Source organism: Urocitellus parryii, chromosome 11, assembly GCF_045843805.1.
Source record: "Urocitellus parryii isolate mUroPar1 chromosome 11, mUroPar1.hap1, whole genome shotgun sequence".
NCBI lineage: Eukaryota > Metazoa > Chordata > Mammalia > Rodentia > Sciuridae > Urocitellus > Urocitellus parryii.
In genome coordinates, this window is record NC_135541.1 from 29,866,073 (window position 1) to 29,885,403 (window position 19,331).

Below are 19,331 nucleotides of genomic sequence, written 5' to 3' on the forward strand. Positions count from 1 at the left end.
CCCCCGACCCCGCCTCATACACGCCCACCCGCAACAGCGCATGCGCAAGGCACTGCTCCGGTGACACTGCTGGGGATCGCCGCGTTTCAGACTGTCAACGTTCGGCCGAGGTAATGGCGGTTATTCCCTGCCCCGCCCCCAGCTCCCTTTGGCGTGGCTCAAGGTGGTGCACGGTCGCTCTTGCCCCAGTGCAGAGTAGAATCCCTTGCCTTTCCTTGTGCTGAACGGCAAAGACCAGCTGAGTTTAGTAGTTTTCCTTCATATCCTCCAGGCCAAACACTCGGGCCTGGGCGCGGGTGAATGAGTGGGTGGAAATGTATTTGGGTACCCGGTCTTCCCCGCCCATTCTTTCTTCAGCCTCCCACACTCCACCTCTGGGCTACCTCGCATCGCGGAACTACTTCAACCAAAACTAGCAAATCGGTATCGGAAGGATCAGTGTTTCCCGACCCCTGCCCACCTTCCGCTCCTTCACACGTGCGTGTCCTTGAGACTCCAGCCCCCAGCGGGCCTCAGGGCTCTGCTCCACAGGCCTGCGAGGGTCGGCGCGGCGCGTTACCCGCCGGGAGCCGTAGTTCCTGGGCACCGCAGGCGTCGCGCCCCCGCCCCAACGTAGGGCGGGTTTCTCACCGGGCCTGCGCCTTTGGTAAGGCGAGAAGCTGTTTCTCCTACCCGACGTCTCATTGGGTATCGCAGGACGGGAAGGGGCGGCGCTACTATGCCAGAGAAGGAAATAAAGTGAAAGCCCAAAGACTTTGAAGAGTTATTATGTAGAGTTTACTCAGGTCCTATTCTGCAGCCGTATCAGAATGATGGTAACCAGAAAAGTAGACAAGCTGAATCCGGAAGCATGGGGGGAAGTGCCCGGCGTGGGCACCTAGACAAATGAGCTCTTCAAATTGTCTTCGGCTTTATCCTTAAAGACGGAAAGACGCTCAGATTACCTGGTATAATTTCCTTTGACAGACTGACAAGAGACCCAAAGAAGAGAAGGGACTTGCCCAAGGTCACAGAAACAAGAAGTAAATTGAAGCCGAGGGTGGCAGAGGAATCATCCCCCAAACCCAAGGTTCTTAACGCTAACCTTGCTTCATAGAAGTGAAGATCTTGCTTCTTTGTGCTCTTTATTCCTTAAAAAAAGTTTGTAGGTCCTAGGAAAGAGAATGAAGTAAAAACATTCCCTTCCCAACAGTAGTAAAGAACAATAACACGGAATAAGATGTGTCCGGTCAATCCAACTCCGTTGTTTTGCAAAGTAAAATGAGTTCCGGAGATGGCAATTTGGCCAAGTCACACTTGACCTAGACTCCAAGTCGTCTACTTTCCTCCTTTACCATCACTGAGATTGTTTCAGTGGTTGCACTCTACCTTCCCGAAGCTGCAGGGAGATTCTGTTAGCTTGGAATCCTGGAAGAGAGACCGTTCAGGTACCCTGTTCAACAGTCGACTTCAACTAGAATTGAGATTTTTTTTAGAAGAATGACGTCAAGACGGAAAACCAGGCGTGGGAACGTTTGCGCCAAGTCAGGTTCCCACCCGGACTCATTTTTTCGGGTTCCAGGATGTGAGGAGTGTATAACTCGATTTTCCGGAACTGTGCCTTTCCGCGAATCCCTGTCCTTGAAGTTTAGCTTGCCTTTTTACTGGCGCGACGCTGGCAAGTAAGTTAAGTATCTGGGCCACAAAGGTGCACGTTCGGGACGCGGTCATCAAGAGATCGGTAGTAATAGAAGAAGCGAGTACTTTTTGCCAAGATTTTCCGAAGATCCTTGCGTCAAAACCCTTTCCCTTTCCTAAAATGTCGGCTTGAGCCTTGCAATTTGCACTCCTTCCATTGAGGAAATGGGAACATTTGAAAGTTTTTATACGAATTGGAACACGACGTGGTAGCGCACGCTAGCGACTCGGGAGGCTGAGGCAAGAGGATTGCAAGATTGAGGCCAGCCTCAGCAATTTACTGAGGCCCTAAGCAACTTAGCAAGCCCCTGTCTCAAATAATAAAAAAAGCCACAGACGTTCAGTCCTGGGACCAAAAAAAAAAAAAAAAAGAGTCACCTGAAATGGGTAGATTAGCCCTGGGGTCTTTGTACTTTAACTCCGTGGTGTCACCCATTCGTCTTCAGTCTTTGCTTTTTTTTCTTAAAGAGAGAGTGAGAGAGGAGAGAGAGAATTTTTAATATTTATTTTCTAGTTCTCGGCAGACACAACATCTTTGTTGGTATGTGGTGCTGAGGATCGAACCCGGGCCGCACGCATGCCAGGCAAGCGCGCTACCGCTTGAGCCACATCCCCAGCCCCAGTCTTTGCTTTAATTTTTTTTTTTTAATATTTTTTTTTTTAAAGAGAGAGTGAGGGGGAGAGAGAGAGAGAGAGAGAGAATTTTTAATATTTATTTTTTAGTTCTCGGCAGACACAACATCTTTGTTGGTATGTGGTGCTGAGGATCGAACCCGGGCCGCACACATGCCAGGCGAGCGAGCTACCGCTTGAGCCACATCCCCTGCCCCCCAGTCTTTGCTTTAATACTCACGTGTCACAGTGGTTAGGGAGTCCCTGATGAAGGTAGGGGTAAGGTTGAGATTTTAAATGGTATGATTTGGAAAGCCCTAAGAAATTGATTTTGATCAAAAGTGGAGGTGTGGGGTGTCAGGGTTTAGGTGTTATCCAAAGTACTTGGAAGCCCACAGATAACTGGCACTTGCTACCCTCCTGCCTCAGCCTCCCCAGTTACCGGGAGTACAGGCCTGTGACTCCAAACCTGGCTAAGTTTTGTTTTTTGAAACATCGAGTTTCTCAAGAATGGGAATATCAGGGGCTGGTATCGAAGCTCAGAGGTAGAGCATTTACCTAGCATGTGTGAGGGATTGGTTTTGATACTTAGCACCACATAAAAAATAAATGTGTTACGACAAAAACCACATTGTATCATTAAAAAAAAGAGAATGGGACTGACAGATTTAGATTCACAATTTCACTCATTTCCATTAACTTGGTTGCTTAAGTTAATCAGGTTCTTTACCAGTCCCTCCAGAGTAAGACAAGAATAACTGTTTTGTTTTTGTATTGGAGATTGAACCTAGAGGTGTTTAACCACTGAGCCACATTTCCAGGCCTTTTTTATGTTTTTAAGAGACAAGGTCTTGCTGAGTTGCTTAAGGCATTACTAAATTGCTGAGGCTGGGTTTGGACTTGAGATCCTCCTGCCTCAGCCTCCTGAGCCACTGGGATAATAGGCATAGGCCACCACACCTAGTTTAAGAATAACTGTTAATATTGAGTGCTTGCTTTGTGTTAGGGACAGTTCTCAGCTATTACATTTAACTAAACTTTTACAACCACCTGTGAAGTAGCTGTTACTACTCTTACTTGTTTTTGTAGTGCCAAGGATTGAACCCAGGGATCCCTGTGTCCTGGACAGTCACTCTGCTTCGGATCTATACTCCCAGGCCCTTTATTTAAAAGGTGAGTGAACTGCACCATAACAATGTTAAGTAATTTATCCACAGCTAGTAAGGGGTGGAGCCAGGGTTCCAACCCAGATTGTTTGACACCAAAGTGTTCACTCTAATAGGTCAGTCTGTCTCAGTATCCAGTTACTAAGGTTATTGTGAGCAGTAAAGTTAATGCATATAAAACATGTAGTTTTGGTGCCTGGCTCATAACTAAATTGTATTTGTTGCTGCTGTGATTATTTTGAGCTGTAAACTCTTAAGCTCCAAAGTAGATAATTAAGGTGGATAGATAATTAAAAGAAACAGGGAGGCTATGACCTTCAGTTTTAAAGCTGGGACTCAAGGAAAAACTGTGCCCAATATCACACAGCTAGGGAAGTGGTAGAGGCATTTGTAAAATTCAGATCTTCTATGTCCCTGTGCATTACTATTTCTGTTAAACCAAACAGCCAAAGCTAGAAGGACAGTACAGGTGAGAAAAATATATATTTCCTTCATGTGTTACTGATTCTTTGAAAATGTTTGTGATTCTTTTCAAAGGAAATTCTGTTGTATGGAAAAAATTCCCATGAGTTACTACTTTTTAAAAATTGATGTGTTAAATGGAGTAGGATGGTACATACCTATAATTCCTGTATAGTGGAGGCCGAGGCTGGAGGGTACAAGTTCAAGGCCAGCCTCAGCAACTTAGCAAGATCCTATCTCAAAAATTAAAGGACTGGAAAATTGTGGTGTATATGTGTGTTAAGAATTGTAATGCAAAAAAAAAAAAAAAAAGGACTGGGAGGGCTGAGGCTATAGCTCAGGGGCTGAGCACTTGATTCGCATGTGTGAGACACTAGGTTCCGTCCTTAACACCACATAAAAATAAAATAAAGGCATTCTGTCCATCTATAACTACAAAATTTTTTTTAAAAAAATTAAAGGACTGGGGCTGGGGATGTGGCTCAAGCGGTAGCGTGCTCGCCTGGCATGCGTGCAGCCCGGGTTCGATCCTCAGCACCACATACAAACAAAGATGTTGTGTCCGCTGAGAACTAAAAAAAATAAATATTAAAAAAAATTCTCTCTCTCTCTCTTTAAAAAAAAAAAAATTAAAGGACTGGGGGCTGGGATTGTGGCTCAGTGGTAGAGCACTCGCCTAGCATGGGTGGGATCCGGGTTCAATCCTCAGCACCACATAAAAATAAAGACATTGTGTTGTGTTCATCTACACCTAAAAAATAAATGTTTTAAAAAAAATTAAAGGACTAGGAGTATAGCTCAGTGATAGAGTGCTTACCTACTGTGCAAGGCCCTGGGTCAATCCCCAGCACCACATACACATAAAATAAAAATTAAAAAGGGTTGGGAGATATTAGCATCCACAAGTCCCTGGATTCTACCCCAAGTACTGGGAAAAATGTATAAAATGAGGAAAATTAAATGATATCTTGTTTTATATACAGCAGCATGCTTCTGATGTAAACCCTCCACTTAGATGTAAAAATACAGTAATCAGAACTGCTTGACATCTTCCTGAACAAGACTTAATAGGGGCCAGTATGCTTCACTTCATCCAGAGGTTTTCTCAAACATCTTCAAAGGTTGGTTTATTCAGCAAATATTAAGCACTGTTTGCCAAGAACTGCTGTGGCTGGGGCAGTACAGAAAAAATGACACAAGTTTTTATTTTTATGTATTCAAGTGGGGGAAGGAGAATTGGATAAAATACAAAGTAAAATATTTAGTAATTCAAGTAGTAAGTATTGTGGAGAACTATATAGTGAGAAAAGGGAATAAGGAATATCAAGAATAGTGTTTCATATAGCAGGGTCAGAAATAAGGGACTGGACCATACAGATAGCTGGAAGAAGAGCATTCCAAATGGAGACAAAAGGGGGAAAAGTTTTGGGATCATTCCTAGCATGTTTGAAGAATCATCAAGATTCTTACATAACTGTTAACACTTTGTTTCATCCAACACTTTTTTAGATTATTGTTCTGCTTAGTTGAAGTCTAGCATCTGCTTACTAAAGCATTGTATAAGAAGAAAAGGTAATTACTCTGGCTATGTACCTTTAAAGGCAGTGAAAATAAATGGTCCTAGCTCTTGAGTCTACTAAAACAATGACAGTTAACACATAGTTTTAATTCACTGTGAGAAGAATTATGGAAGTTTGCATAGGATATTCATACAGGAGCCTAAAGTCAGATTGGAGAGATATTCAGGAAAGCTTAAAGACAAATTTTAAGAAAAAATGTAAATAGTAGGAGCTAGAACTCTAGGCAGAGACATGTATAAAGGCATACAGCTATGGAAAGTTAATCACTTCTTCTTTTGTACTTTATAAATAGAAGAGATAAACAATAGAAAGATAGATAGAAGAGACAGTTTAGAAGGGCTAGTGCTAAAGACCTTGTGTTTACCTGCTCTTCATAAAGATATTTCTTCATGGCATAAAATTAGTGGTAGGTCAAAATAGATCACTAGTTCTATTTGCTAGTTTCTTTTGCATGTTGTATAGCAATTTCTGTGTTTCAGTAAGTTTAATAATTCATATATTTTTTATTTTTAATTGACAGGAATTACACATGTTTATGGGATATAGTGTATACTTGTTTAATACAAACAGGAGGCTGAGGCAGGAGGATTGCAAAAAATAATAACAATAATAACATTACTCTGGCAATGTCATGAGGGAAATCTCTTGTCAATTCAACCCATCTGTAAAGTTTGATGTGCTAATAGAAAGGGTGATGGTGGTGTTGTGTTTACCTTTTTGTTGTTTGTTTTCAGATTGGAATTAACTAAAAATCTAGTGGGTTTCATTTTGTTTGTTTTAATTTTGTTTTCTGGTTGTTTTCTTTATAGATGCTGAAGTACCCATTCACAATGAGCATGGGAACCAGAAGGAGAATAGATATACTTTCTCTCAAATCATCTCTTCATCAGAACTTATTCCTTTTTTTTCCTACATCTTGTGTTTTCCCATCATTTCCAGTATGTATGAGTAAGACACGATGGTATCATACATCCCCATGCAGCTTTAAGAAGAAGCAGAAGCAAGTAGTACTTCCAGCCAGGCCACCGAGCACCATCACTTACCTGCCTGACAGCCCAAAGCCAGCATTATATATAACTTTGGCAGGGCTAATCCCTTTCATTGCTCCACCATTGATCATGGTCATGACCAAGACTTATATCCCTGAATTAGCTTTTACTCAGATGGCTTATGGCGCCAGTTTCCTATCTTTCTTGGGAGGAGTAAGATGGGGTTTTGCTCTGCCAGAAGGTAGTCCAGCTAAACCAGACTATCTTAATTTAGCTAATAGTGCAACTCCTGTTGTGTTTTCATGGTTTGCCATCCTTTTTTCTGAAGGACTCAGTGAAGCCATAGTCTTAGTAATAATAGGTTTGGGGATAGCATTACATGTTGAACTTTTTCTCTTGCCACATTATCCCAACTGGTTCAAGGCTCTAAGAATACTTGTCACTTTAGTGGCTTTTTTTTCATTTGTAGTCACGTTACTACTTAAAGATATTTATCCAGAGAAAGGACCCAAGTAGAATAAATATAAAACTATTTGGTCAAGTAGAATAAATATAAAACTATTTTGTAAAGTTGCATTTTGGCATGACCTTTTATCTCTGTTTGGCTTTTTCCCCTTCACTAGCAGTGGTAGTTCTTTATATGTTGTTTTTCATTTCTAAAAATTATTTCATAGTAATTGCTTGAGAAAGAACAGGAAAATTCCTAACAGGTCTTTGTCATGCCATATTAGGTTGATTTACATTCAGTCTTTTTATGAATGATATGTCATCCACTTAAACATTTCAATGTTTGATCTTGAAAAATGTAAAATAAAAAAGCAAGACCCTGGGTTTGATCCTCAGTACCACATAGAAAAATAAATAAAATAAAGTTTTTTTTTAATCCTGTTAGAGCCTTATAATCATTAAAACAAACACATATGCAACTGTAATGCACTAATAAAAATATTAAAAAGAAATTCAATGGCTCCCCATGATATAGAATTATCAAAACCAGGAAATGGGGCACTGGGGATTTTATACATAGGCGTAAACATACAGTTGAAAAAGGAAATGAGTGATCTAAAACGTGCTATAATGGTTTCCTATTGGAGGTTGGGGAAGACCCCTGTAAGATACAGGACATGAATTGCCTGTCATTAATGATGAACTGCTTCTGGGCCAGGACAGTAGATGTGTGGGTGTCATTTTATTGACTTTGAACTATATGTTTACATTTTCATACATTTCTGGGCAGCCAAATTTCCCAGTTTAAAAAGAAATTGGGGGCTGGTGCTGGGGCTCAGTGGTAGAGCATACGCCTAGCATGTGTGAGGCAGTGGGTTCCATCTCAGCACTAGCAGTAAAATAAAGACGCTGTGTCCACCTCTAACTAAAGAAATTTAGAAAAAAAGAAAAGAAATTCGGAAAAAAAGAAACATAACACACACATTTTCCCACTTTACAAAGAAAATATGCATCTGTGAATGCCTGAAAATAGTTGGTTACATGGAGTTTCACTGCAGTTCCTCGTGGGTATTTTATTTTACCTGGTATAACTTAGTTTTATGGGCTTAAAGGATTTGTGGCTCCAGAATCAACAGGGAACAATATCATGAGAGAAAGCTATATGAGAGAAGAAATGGAGACATATAGTATTTATGAGGCTATTTGGCATGATATATATAGATACAGCTTTACCTCCAACACCAAACAAAGTAAAAAATAAAATCACTATTACATATAAATGATAAAACTCAAATAGAACCAACTTTATATTCTAATGAACCAGCCTATCTAGTTCTATGTCTATTAATTCATAGAGAAGCTTAAAAAAAAAAAAAAGCAAAAGCAATCACTTGGATTTTAACTTGAAAACCTAGTCTCTAGAATTTTTAGTTTCACAAAAAATTTAGGTGGCATTAAGTACAAATTAATAAATCATATCACTTGGAGTGTGCTGTCTTTGTACAATATAAGAAATTGTCAGTTAACAAATTTTACAAATTATAAGATTAATGTTCCAGTAATTCCTACTGTGAAGAGCAATAATTTTGTTTACTTTCTTATGGGTTGAATTGTGTGTTAAAGTCTTCCTAATCCCTTTAGCATGTGACTTTACTCAGAGATAGGGCTTTTACATAGGGAATAAGGTTAATCTGTAACTCAAATTCTATTCAGATTAAGGAACTTCTTTGCTTCTAAATTGCATATACACTACACTAAACTTTTCCTTAGTCTCAGTTAACTCTGTTACTTCCAACATAGGAACAAGTCATATTTTTAAGATAATTGGTTAATTTCACTTAAAAATTGCTATTTTGTAGGTGAATTAGTGTATTCTTAAAACTGATTTTTAAGAACATTCAATTTAGTACATTGGACAGTTGGGGATTTTTGTTGTTGTTTTGTTTTTTTCTTTTGCAGTACTCAGTATGGAACCCAGGGCCTAGAACATGCTAGGCAAGTGCTCAACCAGTGAGCTATGTTCTTATTCCTTTTTATTTTATTTTGAGACAGGGTCTTGCTAAATTGTTCAGGCTGGCCTTGAACTCATTTCTTTTTGCTTCAGCCTCCTGAATAGCTGGGATTACAGGTTATGTGTCATTATGTCTGACTTTTTTTCTCTCTCTCTTTAGTAAATTTGTTGTGCTTTTTATTTATTTGTTTGCTTTTTTATTTTTACCCTCAAGATACAGTGTCACGGGGGCCGGAGTTGTGGCTCAGTGGTAGAGTGCTTTCCTAGAATGCGTGGGGCACTCAATTTGATCCCCAGCACCATATAAAAACAAATAAAATAGAGGTACTGTGTCCATCTACAACTAAATATAAATATATATGATACACATATAAATATATACATGACACAATGTCACAAATGTTGCCCAGATGACTTTAAATTGTTGGCCTAAAATTATCCTTTGCATGAGCCTCTGAGAGTGGCATGTGCTACTGTGCCTGTACTAAACAGGATATTTAGAAGCATACTGAATTCAAACATTTTGAAGACTACTTTATTTTTTTTAAATATATTTTTAGTTGTAGATGGACACAATGCCTTTATTTTATTTATTTACTTTTATATGGTGCTGAGGATCGAACCCAGTGCCTCACACTTTAGGCAAGCACTCTACCACAGAGCTAAAATACAACCCTAGCCCTGAAGAAAGACTACTTTAATTGTTGTTCATAAAATGGAATTAAAACTAAATATGTAATTCTACTCCAGTTTAGAAATCCAAAAATGTAACTACTAAACTAATAAGTTAATACAAAGAAAATTTAAAAAGCTACATACTTTATTAGTACATTCTCTTTTTCAAAAAAATCTCGTCATTATCTAGGAAACAATAAGCATGTTTTACACTTAACTATTTTCAGTGATCTTCTGGACCTGTTAAACCCCAAAACTGATTGTTTTGACATTACATTTCTGCCATGACAGTGTAAAACATCTCTCTTCATAGTGCCATTTTAGGTTGGTACTAGGCAATACTGAGAATGAAACTGTAGGAGTATTTTGTAAATCTGCTTTGAACCAGAAGGCAGATTCTCTATAACCAGAAATATTAAAGGCACATGAGTTAGAGCTTTTGTAGTCTACAGATCATCTTGATACTTATTCTTTCCTATCTTACAGATTCCAAACAGGCATCTGTGAGACTGTTTAGACTCTTAGGATACCTCACAGAACAGGACACAGGCTTCTCTGTACATAAGCTTTTCCTAATACAAGAATTTTAGTTAAGTTATGAAAGAAAATATCCTTGTGGGCCAAACCAACATATTTGGAAATGAATGCTACCCAAATCTTTAATGCTGACCAAAGTTTTCTATTTAAATAAGCTGTTGATGCTTCTAACAATAAACTAAAAGACCTTAGTAAAGAAATAGGAAATCAAATCCTTGAATTAGTTAACTTTATTGTATGCAGAACCTTTAATACATATGGCCAGTAGAAATAACTTAAAAGTGATTATCCGTACACATGATAAATTTTCAGAACTGAAAATACTTTTTTTTTTTTTTTTTTTTTAGTGAGAGAGGAGAGAGAGAGAGAGAGAGAGAGAGAGAGAGAGAATTTTTAATATTTATTTTTTAGTTCTCGGCGGACACAACATCTTTGTTGGTATGTGGTGCTGAGGATCGAACCCGGGCCGCACGCATGCCAGGCATGGCGCGCTACCGCTTGAGCCACATCCCCAGCCCTGAAAATACTTCTTTAGAATGCTTCTCAAGGGAAAAGGAGAAATTTTGAGAACAAATTTTGGATGAGAAGGGCATTTTAGCTTATACTTATGAGTCATTATCTATAAAAAGTTTCACAGGTACAGGTTGAGCATTCCTTATCTGAAATGCCTGGGACCAAAAGTGTTTCAGATTTTGGAATATTTACATAGATTTTACTGAGTGAACATCCCTATCCTGAAAATCCAAAGTAAAAAATACTCCAAAATCCAAAACGTTTTGAGCATTATATTAACATTCCAGAAGTTTCAGACTAAAGATTTCAGATTAGGGATGCTCAAGGTATACCTATAATTCAGCCTTCTCCAGGCAATAGCTTTGTAGTAAACTTAGGCTTGTCCAAGTACAAATAAAGTTCACAAAGCTTGATAAATTAACAAAAATCTCTCTTCCTAAAGCCAAGCAGATAATTTTGGTATCTAGAAATTAAGGAAGAAATGTCTAGATGTGAAATACGATTTGCCATGCTCCATCACCCATTACAACATCTATTTCAATCAAAGACTGTCACTAAGGACCTCCTCTTAATTCCCTACTTGCATTCTCAGACTCAAGACAAAAAAAAATGAACAAGTAAAAGTTTTTCTTAGGCTATCGACAAGCAAAACCTTACCTATTTATTAGCTACACACCCTCCTACTATACCTGCTGCCAATAAAATGTTTGGAGCTAGTAAAAATTGCCATCAAATAAAAGTAGGAACTTGTTTCACTGGCTTTTCTCTGCAGGTTAAACTATGGCCATAGAAAACCATGCTCTGCATTGATTCAAATCTTTAAACTGTCTCATGGATATTATTCCTACATAATATACAGGTTATGTTACAATTTGAATTGCATTGGAAAAATAGCCAACAAGGTTATTTCTCAGAAGCTTTTAGCAAACAATCCTACATAATATACAGGTTATGTTACAATTTGAATTGCATTGGAAAAATAGCCAACAAGGTTACTCCTCAGAAGCTTCTAGCAAACAATTCTTATTCTTACAATTAGAACAATTTTTAATTGGACAATTTGAGAGCATAAACACCAATTCTATTGTTGGTAAGTTTGGCAAGTTTGTGTGAGTTCTTTATTAATTTAGGATATATTCCATATCCTTTCTCATTCACATTTTTAGAAAAATTACTTATTAGTCACTTACCTACCCAATACATATAAAACTCATCCTATAACCAAATAAATATTTGATTTGCAAAAGATCAGATCATACATTTTCAAAATGTTGCTTGTGTGCTTATGCCTTATGTTTCATAGTACAGCAATACCCCCTTCACAACGACTAGTGATCATGTTACCAATTTCTGTCCAGGTATCTGAATGAGGGTTGTAAACTTCAACTGAGTCCAAGGTACCTGGGGCTAAGAAATCATGGCTGGAAGAACGGCCTCCAGAAACATACAGAAGACCATTGACTGCTACAACACACATGCCTGCTCTAGGCACTTTCATTGAGGCAACTTCAACCCACTTTTCCTGGTTAAAAGAGAAAAATATAAATGTTAGTAGTGTCAGAAAATGGTAATGAGAACATCTCTAAAAAGTCAGATATTCTGGGCTGGGGTTGTAGCTCGGTGGTAGAGAGCTTGCCTAGCATGTGTGAAGCACTGGGTTCAATTCTCAGCACTACATAAAAATAAATAAATAAAACAATATTGATAACTAAAACAATATTAAAAATAAGTCAGATATTCTGGTTCTTTTTAAATCTCAAACACATTTAAATCTCAAACTAACAATCCAGGTAGATTTATTTAGAACATTTTTAAATTAATGAGTTGGCATGGACAAAATAATGAACTTAGAGGAAAATAATAGGAAACATGATTGAAAATTATGATCAGGAGGGCTCGGGTTACGGTTCAGTGGTAGAACATTTGCCTAGCATGTGTGAGGCACTGGGTTCGATTCTCAGCACCACATAAAAATAAAATAAAGAGATTGTGTCTACCTAGAACTAAAAAATAAATATTTTTAAAAATTATGATCAGGAGATTATATATAAATCATATATAGGATGAAGTTCTGAGAAACTAAGTCTATGGAATACAACATTACTAATGTCCTACTTCAGGGAAACTATCTATTCCAAGAAAACAGAAAAGCTAATAATAAGTAGAGAAAACAGCAAGTAGCCAGGTAATCGAAGAATAGATTATCGGTAAATAAAGCATACAATGAACTAAATTTTTTAAATCATAAAAGTGAACATTGGGGGTTGTTGGGGTTGTAGCTCAGTGACAGAGCACTTGCCTAGCATGTCTGAGGCACTGGGTTGAATCCTCAGCACCACATAAAAATAAATAAATAAAGGAATTGTGTTTATCTACAACTAAAAAAAAAATTCTTTTAAGTAAACACTGATGCTAAAAATGAACATTTTGGCAGAAATTCAATGAGGTTCTGACCTTAGTACCCAGTTTAGACAAATCAGAACTTCAATGAAATTCTGAAATACCAAAACCAGAGATAATTCTTTGAAATTGAAGGATCAGATTAAATTTGAAGGCTATGATCACCTATAACTATGGAACACATCACAAAGCTAATATAGCTTTAAAAAAATACATCTTAACAGGTAGACAAATGCACAAAATACCCATAATTGATTTATATAAATTAGATGCTTTGGGGTTATGTTTATAATTAGAACTAACCTTTACTCTCTCACAAAGTGCCCTATGACTTGAACAAGGGATCATGAAGTTCATTCTATGTTGCTGTTGTTTTTTCCATTTCTATTTGTGTAGTAGAACAATATCTGCTCTTTATTCCAAGTGACCTCAAAATAATTTGTAAGACTAGAAGTGTGCTTTATATAGCTTTAGGATTTGGATCCATGATGTAAGATTTTAGTAGATAGTAGCAATACAATTTCAGATTAATGCATTAAAAACCCAAGATAACTCAATATTGAAAAGCACTAATTTTGGAACTAAAACCTATTTATTTCACAATTATACAGAAAAATCAGCAACAGAAAATATCCTCAAAAGATTCACTTTCTACATTACATAGATCCAAATGAGATCAATGTAAAAGGTGAAAATTATTTGAAATATCACCCAAGTTTGAAATTTATCAGAAATGAAAATCAAAATCCTTATGCTTTACAAGATATGGATGCCCCTTTTTGCCACTTCTATTCAACACTGTTACAGAACTTCTAGCAGGGAAATATGGAAAGAAAATGAAATAAAAGGCATCTAGATTTAATACAGACTTATAAAGTCAAACAATCTCTATTAGTAGATGTAGTCTTATATATAGAAAAATCCTGATGAATACACCCCTACACATGCGTGCGCGCACACACATGTATATAAGTCTGGTACAGCACTTGCCTAGCATGTTCAAGGCCCTTGGTTTGATCTCTACACAACAAAGCAACAAGAATAAACTACTGACCTATGAATGCAGCAAGGTTGTCATCAACAAGATCATTGCATTCTACACACTTAAAATGAACATTTGAATATGAAAATAAGAAAACAATTCACTTTATAATAGCATCAAAAAGAATAAAACAATTTGGAATAAATCAAAACAACAAACTGCAAGGACTGAAACCTATAAAGCATTGTTGAAACAAAATGAAGATGACTTAAATAAAAGGAAAGATCCCACGTTTATGAATTAAAACTTAATATTGGTAAGATGACAATACTGTTCGCAAGCCCTACCAAAAGAATAAAAATAAATAAAAACCAAAACAAACAATCCAACAAACTCAGCTGGCTTCCTCGAAGAAACTGATAAGCTGATTCTAAAATTCATATGAAATTCAAAGGATAATCCAATTTTTAAAAGAGATCAGGCAGATTCACTTTCTGATTTTAAAAGTTATTGCATTGCTGCAGTAGTTAAGACAGTGTGTAGTATAGGCATAAGGGTAGACATGTAGATAAATGAAGAGAATTAAAAGCCCCCAATTTAACCCTCAGATATATGATCGATCAATTTTCTTTTTTTTAAATAATTTTTTTAGTTGTAGTTGGACATAGTACCTTTATTTTATTTGTTTTTATTTTTATGTGGTGCCAGGGATCGAACCCAGTGCCTCATGCATGCTAGGCAAGTGCTCTACCACTGAGCCACAACCTGGGCCAACAATTTTTAACATAGACACCATGACAATTCAATGGAGATAGAATAATCTTTTCAATAAATGGTACTGGGACAATTGCCCAAATGTAAAAGAATAAAGGTGAACCCCTACTTCACACTATATATGAAAATTAAATCAAAGACTTAAATACAAGAGTTTAAACTATGAAACTCTTAGAAAAAACATAGACGTAAATTTTCATGACCTTAAATTAAGCATTTTTTTTTTTTTTTTTTTTTAGTTACAACACCAAATGAACAAGTAACAAAAGAAAAAAAAAACACATTGGACATCAAAATGTGAACTTGTGGTTCTTTTTTTTAAAAAATATTTTATTTTTTAGTTGTAGTTGGACAATACCTTTATTTATTTATTTATTTATTTATTTATTTTTATGTGGTGCTGAGGATCGAACTCAGGGTCTTGCATGAGCTAGGCGAGCACTCTACTGCTGAGCCCCAGCCCCAGCCCTGAACTTGTAGTTCTAAAAATACAATCAAGAAAGTAAAGACTGGGTTGGGGTTGTGGCTCAGTAATAAGATACTCGTCTGGCATGTGTGAGGCACTGGGTTCAATCCTCAGCACCACATAAAGATAAATAAATTAATTAATTAAAGTTATTAAAAATAAAAGAAAATAAAGAAAACCCTTAGAATGACAGAATTAAAAAAATAGTTGTAGATAGATGGAATACCTTTATTTTATTTATTTATTTATATGTGGTGCTGAGGCTCCACATATACACATGCTAGGCAAGTAATCTACCAACTGTAGCCCCAAGATAATTTTTGCAAATCATATATCTGGCAAAGGACTTGCATCTAGACTATATAAGGAACTCTTACAACTCCATAATAAAAAGATAAATAATCCAATTTTAAAATGGGCAAATTAAGTAGATATTTCTTCAAAGAAGATATGATAATTACCAATAAACACATGAAAAGCTGTTTCAATTTTAAAATGAAATACAAATTCACCCCTAATTGGAAAGCTATTAAAAAAAAAAAGCCTTGGATATGGAGTTACTGGAATCATTATATACTGTTTGTGATTTTATAAAATAGTGAAGTCACTTCAGAAAACACTCTGGCAGTACCTAAGAAGGTTAAAGACATTTACCACATGAACCAGCAATTCTACTCCTAAGTATATACACAAAAGCAGTGAAAACATGTCCACATAAACATGTTTGAACCTGAGCTTTCACAGCAGCATTGTTCATAACAGCCAAAAAGTAGACACAATCAAAATGCTGAATTACTTCCCAATAAAGCTGTTAAATGCCAGGCATAGTGGCACACGCCTATAATCCCAGCAGCTCGGGAGGATGGGGCAGGAAGATCAAGAGTTCAAAGCCAGCCTCAGCAATTTAGCAAGGCCCTAAGCAATTCAGTGAGACCCTGTCTCTAAAAAAATATGAAAAAGGGCTAGGTATGTGGCTCAGTGATAAGTTGTTGTGGGTTCAATTCCCAGTACCAAAAATATAAAAAATTTAAAGAGTGAAGTAAAAATTAGTTTTCCATGGAAATTAATTTGGACATGTTTGATAAAATTTATCATGTCTGAAAGTGGAAATCCTTCCTGTGTCCTTTTGATATATTCCCATTATTCAAGTCTAAGGCATACCACATCTTGTACTTCAGTATCTTAGCAGTTGAAGTTTTATAATGTAATTGTCTATTTATTTCTCCATATTCCCCACTACAATGTATCTTCCTTGAGAGCAGTGGTCATATATGTTTAGTTTGTTCTTCTTTCTGGGCATAGTGCCTGATTCCTATTTACATACTGTGAAATCTGTAAGTATTTCTGATGGATAAATGAACCAATGAACAAATACTTGATAGAATAGTGAACCAAAGCTGACACACCCAACCTTTTCCTGTCTTTTTCTTCTTTTCCCTTCTAGCACAATTGAGTCAACTCAGTAACTGAGAGCATAAGGGAACATGGAAGAGCTCACATGGACAGTGATGGGATAGGTAATGCATGGAGGAGACAAGTAGAGAAGACAGTATGCTAGGGAGATTGGTTTCATCTAGCAAGTAAGTAAATTGAATGAACAAATAAGTAAATATATTGATAGTAATAGGAGTCAAGTTTTTAGTCGACAAAGAAGATAGTATGTAAATATGGAAAGGAGAAAGGGCTGAAAAAACTTGAAGTGTTGTACTGGAATTAAAGCTGTCATATGAACTTATGGTTTTATTTTTTTTTAATTTTTTAAAAATATTTTTATTTTTTAGTTAGACACAATACCTTTATTTTATTTATTTATTTTTATGTGGTGCTGAGGATTGAACCCAGGGCCTCGAACGTACTAGGCAAGTGCTCTACCTCTGAGCCACAACTCTAGCCCCTGAACTTATGGTTTTAAAATACAAATGTTGAGGGGCTGGGGATGTGGCTCAAGCGGTAGCGCGCTTGCCTGGCACGCGTGTGGCCCGGGTTCGATCCTCAGCACCACATACAGACAAAGATGTTGTGTCTGCTAAATACTAAAAAAAATAAATAAATATTAAAAAAAAAAATACAAATGTTGGGCTGGGATTGTGGCTTAGCTGTGGAGCGCTCCCCTAGCACGGGTGGGACCCGGGTTCGATCCTCACCACCATATAAAGAAATAAAAGGCATTTGTTTTGTCCGTCTACACCTAAAAAATAAATATTTTTTAAAAATAACAGGGCTGGGGATGTGGCTCAAGTGGTAGCGTGCTCGCCTGGCATGCGTGCGGCCTGGATTCGATCCTCAACACCACATACAAAACAAAACAAAGATGTTGTGTCTACCAAAAACTAAAAAAAAAATAAATATTAAAAAATTCTCTCTCTCTCTCTGTTTAAAATAAAAATAAAAATAATAAAATAAAATACAAATGCACAAATATATTCAGAGTTATGGAATAATATATGTGTGAATACATACATACATATACATACATATAATTCTTAGCTATGTTTACTCAGTGCCTAGGAGGAACTCCTTAGGAGCAGTTAGGAACTGAAATCTGAATTCTAAATACTGTTCTTCACTAAGAGGCGCTACAGCTTCTTGAAGAAATGGCTGATTCTAGGGCTAGAACAGAAAAAGCATAGATGGACTTAAAAGGTTTTATTTTGACAGAAAGTAAAGAAATGATCAATGAATAATGGGAATATATCAAAAGGACACAGGAAGGATTTCCAATTTCAGACATGATAAATTTTATCAAACATGTCCTCCTGCCATTAAGACCTAGAAAATTGGACAAAACAAATGAAACAGTGCTTTGACATTAGATAACAGGTAATATAAACCTGTGATCCCTGAGAAAAAGGAACAAACAAGGCAGTTTTCATGTCTAGGGATGCTTTCTTAATAGTAGTACAAGGAGATCCCAAGTGAAGCCTGAAAGTCAGCTAGTTTAGGAGACAGAGATCAGTTTTGGAGAGGCTGAAGTACCAGATATTTGCAAGTAACAGTGCCAGAGGATAGAAGTCCCCTAAAGTCTTGGGCTAAATACCACTCATTGGTAAATGGCTAAGGTAAGACCTCATGAGAACAAGCAAAAACAACTAATGGCAGGAGTTGTGGCTGAACAATTCTCAGACCTCACACAAGGCTGCGTGATATTGCAGTTCTGAATAGCCAATTTAAGAGAGCACTTGGGGCATTCAATAGAGGCCCAAGAAGGGTTATGCTTTAGTAGTAAGGATAGACTAACCTGAAGGATAGGCTATGCTAGACCTTCCCTATGAAGTTTAAGAACAAGTCTCAAAAGGACTGATACATTTTGCAAATAATTAAACTGTGTACTGACTAAACTCAAAACTAACGGAAGAAAACAAAATCCATAATGTATGAAATATGATATGTCAAGAGCTTTGTAATGTTTTGAACAACCAATAAAAAAAGAAAAAAAGAAATAGCTGTCTTATAAAAAAATAAATCCAAACGCTCAGCAACATAACATTCACAATGTCCAGCATCCAATCAAAAGTTACCAGATGTGTAGTAGCATCTGTAACTCAAACCAGGAAGAAAAACAATCAATGGATACTCCAAAATTATAGAGATAATGAAGTTAGCAGATAAGGATTTTGAAACAGGTATTAAAGGGCTAGGGTTTTAGCTCAGTGGTAGAGCAGCTTGCCTACCATGTGTAGACACTGAGTTCAATTCTCAGCATTGCACATGAATAAATGAAAAAAAATAAAGGTCCATCAAAATAAAAATAAAAGAAAAATAAACCCAGGTATTAATATGTTCTAGGATCTATAGGAAACCACCAATATGATGAAGAGAAAGAAAAAAAATATTCTAAAGCTGAAAAATATAATATCTGAAATAAAATAATCTGTAGATATGATTTGACATTGCAGAAGATTAATAAACTTGAAGATAGAAGAGAAGAGGGCCGGGGATGTGGCTCAAGTGGTAGCGCGCTCGCCTGGCACGCGTGCGGCCCAGGTTCAATCCTCAGCACCACATACAAACAAAGATGTTGTGTCCGCCAAGAAATAAAA

At 36.9% G+C, this 19,331-nt stretch overlaps 3 protein-coding genes across 14 annotated transcripts in view; 1 reads left to right on the forward strand and 2 right to left on the reverse strand.

Moving 5' to 3' along the window:
- The window catches only part of Gpbp1l1 (GC-rich promoter binding protein 1 like 1), a 42,706-nt gene extending 42,139 nt beyond the window's left edge, over positions 1-567 (reverse strand). Inside the window, exon 1 of the mRNA XM_077790969.1 lies at positions 461-567. The gene's annotated coding sequence lies outside the window, so the exon portion shown is untranslated. The remainder of the gene's footprint in view (positions 1-460) is intronic.
- On the forward strand, positions 32-7,374 carry Tmem69 (transmembrane protein 69). 4 transcript variants are annotated; one of them, XM_026397685.2, is made up of 4 exons: positions 32-110; positions 3,379-3,462; positions 4,901-5,038; positions 6,307-7,374. In XM_026397685.2, exons 3-4 carry the CDS (start codon positions 4,997-4,999, stop codon positions 7,000-7,002), a joined length of 738 nt encoding a protein of 245 aa, XP_026253470.2. In that variant the 5' UTR covers positions 32-110; positions 3,379-3,462; positions 4,901-4,996; the 3' UTR covers positions 7,003-7,374. The 4 variants fall into 4 exon arrangements, with proteins under 4 accessions (XP_026253470.2, XP_026253475.2, XP_026253473.2 ...); XM_026397690.2 differs by having other exon boundaries at positions 4,904-5,038; XM_026397688.2 differs by lacking the exon at positions 32-110 and adding an exon at positions 836-1,069.
- Positions 7,375-9,795: 2,421 nt separating this feature from the next.
- Ipp (intracisternal A particle-promoted polypeptide) overlaps positions 9,796-19,331 on the reverse strand; it is a 33,965-nt gene continuing 24,429 nt past the window's right edge. For 8 of the 9 annotated variants that reach the window (XM_026397679.2, XM_077791267.1, XM_026397678.2 and 5 more), the window contains one exon: positions 9,796-12,191. In XM_026397679.2, the coding sequence (XP_026253464.1) occupies positions 11,967-12,191 (225 nt within the window). In that variant the 3' untranslated portion in view covers positions 9,796-11,966. The remainder of the gene's footprint in view (positions 12,192-19,331) is intronic. The other variant, XM_077791269.1, reaches the window with a different exon arrangement.

Excerpts from the sequence above, each read along its gene's own strand:
- Tmem69 (XM_026397685.2), top strand. The coding sequence starts at position 4,997 with ATGCTTCACTTCATCCAGAGGTTTTCTCAAACATCTTCAAAG. Across the intron at positions 5,039-6,306 it reads TTTCTCAAACATCTTCAAAG|ATGCTGAAGTACCCATTCAC; the intron begins GTTGGTTTATTC and ends TTTTCTTTATAG.